Source organism: Macrotis lagotis, chromosome X (genome assembly GCF_037893015.1).
Source record: "Macrotis lagotis isolate mMagLag1 chromosome X, bilby.v1.9.chrom.fasta, whole genome shotgun sequence".
Taxonomy (NCBI): domain Eukaryota; kingdom Metazoa; phylum Chordata; class Mammalia; order Peramelemorphia; family Peramelidae; genus Macrotis; species Macrotis lagotis.
In genome coordinates, this window is record NC_133666.1 from 80133033 (window position 1) to 80146852 (window position 13820).

The 13820-nt window shown below is 49.1% G+C and overlaps 1 protein-coding gene across 1 annotated transcript; it reads right to left on the reverse strand.

Annotated features, from left to right (window-relative positions):
- Positions 1 to 2951: 2951 nt before the first annotated feature.
- On the reverse strand, positions 2952 to 7992 carry LOC141498720 (uncharacterized). The gene is made up of 2 exons (XM_074201876.1): positions 6785 to 7992; positions 2952 to 6742 (listed from the first exon to the last, which is right to left on the reverse strand). The coding sequence occupies exons 1-2, from the start codon at positions 7652 to 7654 to the stop codon at positions 3947 to 3949; spliced, it is 3666 nt and encodes a 1221-aa protein (XP_074057977.1). The 5' UTR covers positions 7655 to 7992; the 3' UTR covers positions 2952 to 3946.
- Between the last annotated feature and the right edge of the window lie 5828 nt (positions 7993 to 13820).

Consider the following 13820-nt stretch of genomic DNA (forward strand, 5'->3'; position numbering starts at 1 on the left):
TCTGAGGCTGGATTCAAACTCAGGTTCCTCTGACTCTAAGACTGGTGCTCTATCCACTATGCAACCCACCCACCCCAAAACATATTCAAGGCAATGAGGGAAGACATTTGCCCAAGGTCAGTCAGCTGGGCAATTACTAGCTGTCTAAGGGCACATTTGAACTCAGGTGCCCCCTGACTCTAGGACTAGTGTTCTATCCACTGCTCTACCCAGCCACCCCAAATTTATTCAAGGCAATGAGGGGAAGAGACTTGCCCAAGGTCCCACAGGTAGGCAATTATTAAGTATCTTAAGGCAGATTTGAACTCAGGTCCTCCCAGCTGCCCCAAAATGTATTCAGTCAATGAGGTTAAGAGACTTGCCCATGGTCACACAGCCAGGCAATTATTAAGTGTATGAGCCTGGATTTGAATTCAGTTTCCCTGACTCCAAGACTGGTGCTCTCTGCACTGCACCACCCAGCCACCCTCAAATTTATTCAAGGTAATGAGGGGAAGACACTTAGCAAGGTTACAGAGCTGGGCACTTATTAAGTGTCTGGATTAGAATTTGAACTCAGGCCCTGCCTCTAGGATTGGCGCTCTATCCACTGGGCTACCCAGCCGCTCCTCCTGAAATCTGAAAGCCTTGGCCTTCCCCCAAGGCCTTGCCCATCCGCCCCTGGTTTCCCCCACCAAATGCCCAGCAACTGTCTCGGCCCCAATTCCACCGCAGCCCAAGGCCATGAAGGAAGCCTCCAGGGCGCCGCGGGGATCTGGGGACCCGGAAGGCCCAGCTCCAAGCCAGGCCCGGCCCTCTCCTTCACACCCATTTCCGGGGCGGGGGAGCGAGTGGGAAGGGGAGGAGTCGAGATCCAGCCCCGGGATTGGGCGCGGCCCAGAGTGGGGGGAGGGGCGCAGCTGGCGGCCCCAGGCGCGGGTCACCTGACGCCCTCGGACTCCTCATTCTTATCGGGTGGGCTTCGGGCCTCAGCACCCTGGGGCAGGGCGGAGTCTCGCTCCCCACCCCTCCCCACCACCGCCCCCTAGAGTTCAGGAGTGTCATGGCACCCTGGATGGAGAAGAGTCCCCGCGGCCCGCACAGAGGCAGCCATGGGCGCCCAGGCTGGGGAAGGGGAGGGGAGCAGGGCCACAGGGGAGCGCAGCCATCGCGGCCCGTGGATCCGCTGGTGGGATCCGGCCTCAGACGCTGTCCAGCTGTGTGACCTTGGGCAAGTCACTTTGCCCTGACTGCCGGGCCCATCTCCACTGGTCCCGGGGCCTAGCCGGGCCCTGGACCCAGAGGAGAAAGCGAGCCCGGTGCCTCCGCACAGCCCCTCTCCCTTCAGTCCGATCCACGTGTCTGCCTTGGCTTCACCTCCCCGACGCCATGGCCTTCTTTCAGAACAAAGGGCAGACTCCTGTCGGTCTTATCTGTGACTTGGAGAAAGGCTCGGCCGGCCAGCAAGGTCATCACTCCACACCAAGCTGGCAGAGAGCCAACACGTCGGACCACAGAAGCCAACTGCAAAAGATGGCCACAGATGCTCAGCACCCGGCTGAGCCTGAGACCCGAAAAGGAGACCCAGCGTGCTGTGTCCTTGGGGGAAAGTGCAGTTTACAACTAGCAACACGGAGGGCCCTGCAGAGGAGGCCGCTGCTCTGCAAAAGCTGGGGATTTTCCAGGGTTGCCGCCTGAATGGCAGACACCACTGAGGTGCCAATGGGGACGTAGGCTGCACCGGAGGGCACCACTTCCAGGATGCAGAGAGCATCTCACCAATCACTTCTGTGTTCCAGAGATGCTTCTCTTTTCAAACCTCTCTGCCCTTTAACTCTGGTCTTCATGATCCCTCACTGGAGATTCAGTCTCAGACTTAGAGCATCTCAGAGAAGAGGGAGAGAACCATCAGGTCCAAAGAAGGACATTAAGCCCCACTCACACTTGGGGTAACTGAGGCTCTGAGGTGGGAGGGCATTGCTCAAGCTTACTCAGCTGGACAACCTCTGTGTCTCCCAGAAATTCCCAATCCAGACAGAAAATCTTTCCCACCTCCTCCTCCACTGAAGAGGGTTTGCTAGGATTTTATAATGACCTGATGTTTTCATTCATCAGGATAAGAACATGTAGGGAGAAAATGCTTAGCCAGACTGATGATCTCTGTTATGAGGCCAGACAGTGATGCCTCAGATTCAGACCTCTTCCAAAGGTCAGTATTGCTCCCTCTACCCCAGAGTTGCTGTTTTTGGGGCTAAGAATAGATGGTCTTTAAAGTTCCCAGTCCCATATATTTTCCCTGCAGAGGCCTAGTCCCACCCCCTTATGTCTTGGGTCCAGAATAGTTTGTGTGAATTTGTGTGTGGGGGAGGGGATGCACATGGTGGTGGTGGTGGGGACCCAAAATCGAAGCTAACCACTAGCTGTGAAGAAATTTCAAGAATTCCTGTCCCCTGGTCAAGCTGTGGTCACTTCATCCCTTGCTCACAGGGTCACCAGGACACTTTCTGATGAAGGGAACCCCCTCTCACTGTGGCTGGGAACAGGAGACTATTGGTAGTTCCTGCTGGGGCCTCTCGCCTGAGGCAGAAGCTTCAGAAGCAAGACTGAATGGCTGGAACAAAGACCCCCTGAAAAGGATTCTACCCCCCAAACCCCTATCTTCCCATGAGAAAATAAACATACTTACCTCTATTTCTTTGGCAAGTTGGTTTCAGTAGAAACAAGTCCTATCACCTTGGCCCAGAAGCTTTTTTTATCCTTGGAGCCACCCTTCAGACCTTGAAAGAATGGAAATGTACCCACCCCCTCCCCTTCCCTGTTTTTCAGTCCATCCCCCTTCTGGTAGGCCCAGGCCTTATGGGATTAGGTTGAATCAACAGTAGGACAAAGGCAAAGCTCAGTATTAATTGATTAGAAGCTGGGTGGGCCCTTGGGGTCTATAAAAACACAAACACTTTAAAATTTTGCAGGAAAATCAATTTATTTTTTAACACTGATAATAGACTTCTGAAAGAGAAACTTTCATAGACATCTGTCAATACAGAAAGTAGCTTTTTTCTATCATCTAAATGTGTATTGGAATCAACATAGCAAACATCAGAACAGTTTAGTAACTGGAGCATAGAGACAAAGCATGTGAAAGACCAGCATATTCACATTGCAAGAAGGGGCAGATAAACAGCCCCATGGACCAGAAAGCCACATACATCCACATTTAGGTAAATTGGTGACCAACAATCATCAATCAAGGTCTTTGGTCACTGAGCATTAACACAAGTCCTAAGTGCTGAGATATTAAAGCACAGAACCATAACAATATGTATACCTTTTTTGGGCAACAACATCAATACATTTTTGGCACTTTTAAAAGACTTCTGAAAGAGGAACTTTCTAAGACATCCATCAAATACAGATGATTGTTTTTCTCTTATCATTAATTATACATTAAAATCAACACAGAAAACACCAGTTATTGGGGCATAGAGATAAAAGCCTATAGAAGAGTGTAGTCACATTTCTAGAAGGGAAAGGTAACCAGTTCCATGTACCAGATAACCCAATACACCCTCACCCTGTTAAAGTGGGGATGTCTTTGGTGCTAACAATCATCAATCAAGGATTTTGGTCACAGCATCAACACAGATCCTAAGTGATGAGGTAGGGAACCATCAGGATGGAAACTACACTGTATCCCTTGTGGTCATCTTGGCAGGCAGGAAATGTTTCTATTTGGCATTCAGTCTCTATGTCCCTTACTGCAAACACTCGTCACTATTCTGCAAGGAGAGAAGAGGTTTCCCCCGTGAAATAGTTAACACAAAATTTAAAGGAACAAACATCAACAATGAAAAAATGCAAGCACAATATTCGAACAGATAGATCATTTTGGCAAGGTAAGGGGGCTGAGAAGCCCAACAGAGAGGCTCCAAGAAATACTAATCTAGCAGGAGCCAGGACCAAGGAGCCCTTACTCAACTTTTTTCTGGTATTCAGCAGAGGCCACCTGATAATCAGTGGCTGGGTTAACTAACTGAGAAGGGTCGTTGGCCAGGTATTCCAGGAACTCGTGAACATAGCTCAGCAGCACGTTGCAGCTGTTTTCATCCAGAGGAGTGCAGGTCAGCATAGGGCCCAGCTGCTGGAAGAGGCGCAGCAGGTGGGCACCTCCATAGATCTGGGACATCTGGCAGGTGGAGTAGAGGGCCAGGATCTCAGCATGTTGTGGTTTCTCAAACTTGTAGAGCAGCTGGGTACCCAGCACCATGTCAAAGTACTCTTTGATCATGGCTACCAATCCAGTGACTGAATACATTTTTTCTTGGGTTTGGCAGTTTGGCTGGAAGGCAACATACTCATCCAGGATAACACTGACGGTTTTCTTGGCAGGCAGGTTGAAGAGCTTCTTCCCGAGGGTCACGAGCTCCCAATCTTGCACGAGTAGGGGCTTCAAAGCTTTGGGCATGTGGACCTGGACTTCTTGACTGCCAGTGGATTCTTTTTCTGGGTCTGCAGCTGGGCCTTTGCTTTCATCTGCCTTCCCTTGAGCAAGACTCAATTTGCTTTTCTTGGGGGGAGGCTGCATCATTCCACTATCAGAGGTGCTTTCACTCTGATCACTGACCTGGGAGGAGGTGACCTGGGTATCATCCTGTTGCTCCCTTGTGGCTTCCATCTGAAGGATGGCATCACTCACCATCAAGTGGACAGTAGAGTAGCGGAGAATGCGGCCTTCAGGGATCCATTCATAGTCCCATCCATCGGAGATGGGGCAGAGCTGCTCTTTAGAAGATCCTTGGGAGACAGGGCCACTGGCACTGGCTCCCTCCCCTTGCCCACTGGGAGCTCCCAGGGGTGTGGTGCCTTCCTGACTGGTGCTGAGGAAGCTGCTGCCAGTCTGAAGACCCTCTTCACCACCAGATGGGGTGGTGCTGGTACCAGGAAAACTGCAGCGGCTTATAATGATGTTGGGAAGTCTGATTCTTGGGAAACTGCTGCTGCTGGGGGCACTTCCACTGATGCTAGGGAAGCTGCCCCTGGAGCTCTGCAAGCTACCCCTGGTGCTGGGAATACCACTGCTGGTACTGGGGCCATCACCACTGATGCCAAAGAAGCTGCTGCTGGTGCTGGGTACCCCAGGAGTGGGGTCCTTGTCTCTGCTGGGACTATCATCACCTGTGAGTGAGATGGTGCTGATGCTCTGGAAGTCTTCACTGATGCAGGTGCCATCATCGCTGGTGAGTGCGATGGCACTGATGCTCTGTAAGCCTTCGCTGGTGCTGGAGTCATCTGCGCTGGTGCCAGTACCACTGGAACTGGGTTCATCTTTGATGGCGCCCTCCCCACTGGTGAGTGAGATGTTGCTGGTGCTGGAGCCATCTCCACTGGTGCCACCACTGGAACTGGGCTCACCTTTCCCAGGGCCGTCCCTGCTTGTGCTGGAGCCATTTGCAGTGGTGCCAGCACTGGAACTGGGTTCATCTCTGCTGGGTGCATTGCCACTGCTGGTGCCATCTCCACTGGTGCCACCACTAGCACTGCCTTCATCACTGGTGCTGAGACTTTCTCCACTGGGACCACCACTAGTCAGTTTGTCTCTGCTAGGGGCATTGCTGCTGGTGTCATCTGCACTGGTACTACCACTGGAACTGGGTTCATCTTTGCTGGGGGTGTTGCTGGTGCCATCTTCACTGGTGCCATCTCCACCAGCGCCATCACTAGCATTGGCTTCATCTTTGTCAGGGCCTTCTCCACTGGTGCAAAAGCCCTCTCCCCTGGTCTCACCACTGGAACTGGGTTCATCCCTGCTGGGGGTGTTGCCTCTGGTGCCATCGCCACTGGTGCCACCACCAGTACTGGCTTCATCTTTGTTGGGGCCTTCGCTGCTGATGCCACCACTGGAGCTGAGGTCACCTCTGCTGGGGCCGTCACCGCTGGTGGTCTGGAAGGCGCTTCTGGTGGTCTGGAAGGCGCTTCTGGTGGTCTGGAAGGCGCTTCGGGTGCTGGAGAAGCCCCAGTTGGTGCTCTGGAAGGCGCTTCTGGTGCTGGGGAAGCCCCAGCTGGTGGTCTGGAAGGCGCTGCTGGTGGTCTGGAAGGCGCTGCTGGTGGTCTGGAAGGCGCTTCGGGTGCTAGGGAAGCCCCAGCCAGTGCTGGGGCCCCTGGGGCTGGGGCCATCGCCGCTGGTGAAGGCGCCCCTGGGGCTATCGCCACTGGTGAAGGCACCCCTGGTGCTCTGGAAAGCGCCACTCCCATCGCCACTGGTGAAAGCGCCTCTGGTGCTCTGGAAAGGGCCACTCGCATCGCCGCTGGTGAAGGCGCCCCGGGCACTCTGGAATGGGCCGCCGGAAGGGGGGCCATCGCCGCTGGTAAAGGTGCTGCCTCCGCCGGTGTTCGGAAAGGTGCCGGCGTTCGGGAAGCCCCCGCCGGTGTTGGGAAAGGTGCCGGTGTTCGGGAAGCCCCCGCCGGTATTCGGGAAGCCCGTGCCAGTGCTCGGGAAGCCCGTGCCGGTGCTCGGGAAGCCTCCGCCGGTGCTCGGGAAGCTGCTGCTGGAGAAACCAGTGGTGTTAGGGAAACCCCCGCTGAGGCTCTGGAAGCCTCCTCTGGCGCTAGGGAAACCGCAGCTGGTGCACGGCAAGCCGCCGCTGGTGCAGGAGAAGCCGCCGGAGCAGGAGAGGCCGCTGCCGGTGCTGGGAAAGCTGGCGCCGCTGCTGCTCGTGAAGATGCCGCCACCGCCGCCGCCCCCGCCGCCGCCGCCGTCGCCGCCGTCGCCGCCGCCGCCGCCGCCGCCGCCGCCGCCGCCTCCGCCGCCGCCGTCGCCGCCGCTATCGTCGTCGCCGCCGCCGCCGCCGCCGCCGCCGCCGCTCTGGAAACTGCCGCTGATGCTCTGAAAGGAGCCGCTGATGCTAGGGCTCCTGGTGCTGGGGCCGTCGCCAGGGAAACCGATGCTGATGCTGCGGAAGACGCCGGCACTGGAGAAACCTCGGCCGGCGCTAGGACTGTTGCCGCTGCTGCTGAGAAAGCTAGTGCTGGTGCTAAAGCAGGCAGGTATAGGCCCACTGCTAGTGCGGGCACTGCCCCGGAGACTGGGGCTATAGTCTTCATCGTCTTCATCGTCGTCGTCATCGTCGTCTTCTTCATCGCTCATGCAGGGGAGGCTAATGGTGGGGAAACCGCTTCGGGTACCGGAGAAGCGGAATCCGCCCGTAGCGCTTTGGTACGGGAGGCCGGTGCTGGTGCTGGGGCCGGGGCCCTGGCTGGCGCTGGGAAAGCCGCCGCCGCCGCCGCCGCCGCCGCCGCCGCCGCTGCCGAGGCCGCTAACGGGGCCGCTGCCCGAGCTCGAGCCATCGCCGCCGCCGTGCGCGCCGCCGCCGCCGCCGCCGCCGCCGCCGCTAGGGCTGGGACCATCGCTACCGAGGCTCGCCTCGGCCTGCTGGCCACCGGGGTCGGCCGCCGCTCCCGGGGGGGCTTCTCCGGTGGTGCCGAAAACTCCCGGGGGGGCTGCACTGACCCCGCCCCCGCTTGGATAACGCACTAGATATTTGACTTGATCGTCCTCCACGTCTACCCGGACACACTCGGCCTTGCGCATCCCGCTCCCATGGAAGGTCAGCACGGGCTCCCCCTCTTGGACCACGGGTAGGTCCCTTACCGGTTTTTCCTCCGGCTCGGGAGAAGCCATCTGGGGCCTAGGATCCCTCCTCGGCCTGCTTCTGCTTTCCTAGACGGCTGGCTCCTGCCTCCTCCGCTCTCAGACTAGAGAACGCCGGCAGCTGGGGACTGGCCGGATGGCCACCTCCCCACTCCTCCGCTCTCGATCTGAAATCCCGGAGCTGGAAAGGCGTAGGGAAAGGCCGCCGGCCTGGTCGTCAGGGCTGCAGAGCGCGGAGCTCGCGGACGAGCTGCCGCCTCTCTCGCTCTCCCCAACGTAATGCCGGGGTCGGCGCGGGTGGGCGGGTGCAGACCCGCCTTATAAAGAGCAATGTAGCAATATTAGAGTGCGCCTGCTGGTGCCTAACGTGGATTCCCGGGGGAAAAGGCGGGAGGAAGGCAGGGACTGGGTGGGGGTGGGGGTGGGAGTGGGGTGGGATGGGGGTGGGGGTAGGAGTGGGTTGGGGTGGGGTGGGGGGGAGTGGGGGGGTAGGGGGGGGGCAAGGTGCGTAACTGCCCGAGCCTCCAATGCTGGCGTGGATGCTAAATTCAAATAGCAACCCCGTCACTTCCTGACTCTGCCTTCCCCCTCCCCGGACCTCAGTTTCCCCATCTGATAGAGAGCATTGGAGCGAAAACGTTCAGACATCAGTGGGGAGGGTTTGCAAGCAGTTTACGATTGCGTTTAATGACAGCTTGGAAGAGACTGGGCATTCGGGGATTAAATAAAATAGATCTCGTCAGCAAGGGTGAGCAGACATTATACCTCCATGAATGGGTGTGTCTAAGCATAAGAAAAGTGAGAAAGAGGGAGCTCCGTTATCCCGGAGAATATTTGTTTTCTTTTAGCTCGGCATATCGTCATTGTTCATGGTTTCCGAAACGGCATTAAAAAAAAAAATTTTCCCACTGAATGTGAAAAACAACCAGGTTAGAGACTGCTTTTATAGCAACGATGACAGGTTCTTTCTCCATAAAAAAAAAAAAAACCCAAACAAACAAAAAAAAAAAAAACCCGATAAAATGATCACATTTTCTTTGGGGATGATCTATTTATGACCCTGCTCACTGATTCCCACTTTTTTGGGAAATTGTACACTCACATATTACACTAAAATTTAGACCTAGGTTCCTTTTTTCAGCAGGTGTGGGACATTTTTTGACCAACGTTCTGTGTTTATAATCTGCCTCAATTTTCTGGGTCCCCAAATCGTTATGAATCACCTCAATTCTATCTAGCAAACATGGGAAAAGGGTCCTTAGGGACCCTTTCAAATTCAAACCTTCAGCCAAATGACTACTGTATTCTTCTTTAGAAGAACCCCCTGAGTGACAGCAATTAGGAGGCTCTAGACACAGAACAATTACTTTAAAAAAATAGTGGCTACGCTGTAAAAATGTGCTTTTCAATCCCTTGTTTTAATATTGGAGGAATGGTTCTGTTGCCATTTTCCCCCTGCCTTTATAACTGAAATTCACCTAAAATTTACATCTGAAAAAGTCTGCAGATGACTTCCTGATGCTATTGGGGATTTTCTTGGCAAAGAAATCATAGTGATTTAACCATTTCCTTCTCCTGCTCATTTTACAGATAGGGGAACTCAGACAAATAGGGTAAAGTGACTTGCCACGGTCACACAGCTAGCATCTGAAGCCAGATGTGAAATAATGAAGATGAATCTTCTTGCCTCCAGGCCTGGTGCTCTCTCCACTGTGCCACCTAGCCTCCCTAACAATATTCTGAAATAAATGTTTTTTTTTTTTAAATCAATGTCATAAACACAAGTATCAGCTTTACAGATTTCAAATTGTAATGTATGTTATCATTATACTTCAGTCTTATTTACAGTGTTAAATCTACTGAGATGAAGCATACCTTTGGTGAAATCTAAACTATTTTAATTTTGCAATGTTTTTATAAATAACAATGAATGCTATACATTAATTGGATCTTTTAGGGCTCTTTCCACTCTTAATCTGTGTCCCCTTGGATCAAAGCTGCTGGTCCCCCAATTTTTAAAGATGTGATAGAAAACACCATCCATACCCAGAGAAGGGACTATGGAGTTTAAATGTAGACCAGTTTACTATCTTCAATTTTTAAAAATGTATTATAGATTTTTTTCTCTCATTTTTCCCCTTTTGCATTTGATTCTTTTTTTCACAACATGATTAATAAGGATCTCTGTTTAGCAAAGTTATACATATATAACTTGTATTAGATTACTTTCTCTCAGGGGAAGGGTAGAGGGTAGGAAGGGCTGAAGAAAAATGTAAAACTCAAATCCTCACAAAAAAGTGATTGTTCAAAACTACCTTTGCATGTAGATGGAAGAAAATTTAAAATTTAATTTAAAAAAAACCTGTTGAACCATGCAGTGAGGGCACAATAAAAGAATTGTATTTGGAGTCAAAGGGCCCTGCAATTCTCTGATTATTAATAATGCCTTTAACATTTTATTGGTTGGGGATGATTCTTATTCTTATTAGGTTGAATAATTTCTTTAACTATCTGAGAAATGAGACCTTGATCCGAGAAACTTGTTACAATTATTTTTCTCATTTACCCACTAATATTCTAATTTTAGTTACATTGGTTTTATTTGTGTGAAAACTTTTAAATTACATATAATCAAAACTGTATTTTAACTGCTATGATTCTTTTTATTTCTGATTGATCATGAAATCTACCCCTTTTGATGGATTGCAATGGAAATTTCTGCCATGCTCCTGTAATTTATTTATGATGTTACACTAAGTCCATTGGGTTCTTATCTTGGTATAGAGTGGGAGATATTGGTTTATACCTAGTTTCTGCCATACTACTTTTCAGTTTTATCAGCAGTTTTTGTTGTATGGTAACTTCTGGTTTTATCAAATATAAAGTTGCTATTATTTTCATATATCATGCACCTATATGTCCATAATTCATGTATGACCATTGTGGTGAACCTCTATTACCATGCATGATGTCAGGACAAAGAACAGTCCCTTTCCCCTCCTTGGCTACCTGGCTAAAATATATATCTTTTCATCTGAGACAGAGACTGACAGAGATAGAGAGTGAGACAGAGAACTGGAACATGCCTCCTTGGGTCTTCCTGCTCAACAGTCAATTATCAGCCTCTCTGCAGAAGTCCAATATTGACTCTTTTCCCCAGGCTTCTATATAGTCACCAGGAATGGTTGCTGGGGATAGGAATATCTACTATGCTACTACAGGAATAAATAATATCTTACAATTGGGTTTGCAAAATTATCTTCACAGAAACCAGATGAGAGAAGCATGATTAGAAATCATTTCATCCAAAAATCATGTCCAATCTGAGTAAGAGTGAACAATGCAGCAGTGGCCCTGGAGTCAGGAGTACCTGAGTTCAAATCTGGCCTCAGACACTTAATAATTACCTAGCTGTGTGACCTTGGGCAAGTCATTTAACCCCACTGCCTTGCAAAAACAAAAAAAAAGTGAACAATGCAATATAAGCAAAAATCAAAAAAGATCTTGGGCTGCTGGGAGGACCCTATTGCTAAAAGTCATAATAATGTGAACCCCTTTAAACAGTGAAAGTAATGATTTAGGTTTTCTAGCAAAAGTCTTTAGCAGTAAAAGTCATAAATAATGTGAGCTCCCAGCAAAATTTTTTATAAGTGAAGGGAATAGTAATAATGATAATAATTACAAATCCCTCTCAATGAATAATGTAAACCAAGATTAATATCCTGGATCTCTAGCCAAAATATAAATGCTATGATAACCAGGAGTCTGGAACCCAAACCTAGTGTTAAACAGAGTAAACCCCCCAAAATCAGCTAATTCTCACTAACATATTTTTGAAACTCCTCCCTTTACTGATTTCTATCATTGCCACATAAGTTTTGGGAGGGAGTCTTTGTGGGGAAATTAAATGTTGCAGGAATTTTTATATGTTGTCTACCTGCAGCCCTAGAATGCCCTTGATGTAATATACCACTTTGATTATTAAACTGCTTATGTAATCAAACTGGAACTGCCCAGCCTCTTTCTTCAGAATCAGACTAGACCTCATGTTTAATAGAGGGGGACCTTAAATATTTCACGGTGTGTGTGTGTGTGGGGGGGGGATGTTCAGGCAAGACAGCTGCCTTAAGAGACCTTCAAACTTTCTAGGGAGGGGAGAATCTCATCAAAGGATGGGGTGAAAGACCTACAAAGATTGACCCAAGGCAGGACAAACTCAGAGATACAAAGAGGCAGGTTTGGGCTTAATGTCCTTAAAATCATCAGAATCCTTAGTTTTATCCCAAAATAAAATGAGTACTCTGGGGAGGTGGAGAGTTTCCTCCATCTCTGGAGGTCTTCAAGCAGAGCCCGGGAGACCATTTGCATGGGATAATATGGAGATTTTGTTTTGGTCTGGATTGGCTCAGCCTCTTAGATCTGAGGTTCTGTGATTGTGACAGACTCAGGACATGTTTGCTGCCTGGGGGCAGAACATCTCAGAAGCCAGGGAGCCCTTTGTAGTTAGTGGCTTCCAGGAAAGACCCCATTACCCTCCTGGTGCAGGAATCTTAGTTTTATTTTTCATCTCACTTCCCTAGCAGCAAACACAGGGTCTTGCACACAGTAGCACTTAAGAAGTAGCATTTGAGGGGCACCTAGGTGGCACAGTGGTTAGCGAGCCAACTCTGGAGCCAGGAGGACCTGAGTTCAAATCCAGTCTCAGACACTTGATAATTACCTAGCTGTGTGACCTTGGGCAAGTCGCTTGACCCCACTGCCTTGCAAATTTTTTAATTAAAAAAAAAAAGAAATATCATTTGGGATTCTTGAGTCGTATGACAATAAGCTAGAGGACTAGATTTGTTCTCTGATCCTGATGACCTCTCACACCTCTACAAAATAGGAATTATCACTAAGGACAAAGTAATTTCAGCTGTCTCCATAGTGTAGGACACCAAGAATCCAAACAAAGTAAAAAACCAACTCAATGAGCTACTAAAAGCAGAAAAGACCAATAATCCCTAACCCTTCATAGAATTCAACTGCCCACCCTGTCCCTTTGCTTTGGAAATCCAAATTCAAAATGTCAGCAATTTGCTTAGGAAATGATTGCCATATAACAGCAATCTGTACTGCAACAGAGGTCCGCACGATAGTGGAGGAAAGGGGGGATTGGGGTAGGACCCTTTCATGGGCCTCTGTGCCACTGTACTAAATCTGAGATAAAGAGCCCAGCATTCAGCTAGGATTATTTCTATGCCTCACAGAAGTCACTTGGGGCAGATGTGAACTCTGAATTACCTGATGTGGAAGGACACTGAGACCCTTTCAGATTCAATCCCCATGGAAACCACCAACGGTAGAGAGCAAATCAGTAAGTGAACAATAGGGGAAGAGAAGGGGAGGAGGGAGACAAATTATCAAAGATCTAGGGAGGAAGCAAATTCAAAGACCTTGAGCAAAGGGAAAAAACCAACAAGGATTTTATGAAGCAGTATTGCAAGGCAAAGGAAAATGATTCAATTAAGCAAGAGACCATATGAATTTCCAAGAAAACATGGAACTGATAACCAAAAGTCATGATTCTATAAGACATGGGTAATGACTTGATTTTTTTAAAATGTATAAAAAATTTATTCCCATAACATTCTTTCCCCTTGAAAATTAACTTAAAAATGTAAAGCAAAACAAAATCACATTCTACAAATGAGAAAATTTCAAATGATTTCTGGGTAGATTAAAAAAAACATCCACTCAGGTTTTTTTTCACTTTTTGTTCAGCAGGACTGAAAGAGTGAGGAAGATTTTCACCGGAGGACAGATTTTAATTTAGTAGAAATATTCTGATACAATACTCACAGTTTTTAAAGTCATAAATAAGAAAGGAAGTACTTTAAATGCTTTTATGGCTCTTTTCTGATTTAAAATTTATTATTTCTCTCAAAAGCTTGGATCCCATTGAACACACAGTAGAGATCTGGACCAAATAACTGGGCAACAAAAGACTCAAACGGTGGCAGCTAATTAATGCCCAATGAATTCAATTATACATATGTTCATACTAATATTTGAACAAGTTTTATTAAGTTGGACTACAACCTGCCAACACAGGAAGCCCATTTAAAATAATTAAATGTTTCACATGTTTTGAACTCTACTTGGAAACTGAATTTCATTTGAAACAAAGAAATTTTAAGTGTACCCAATCATGAGA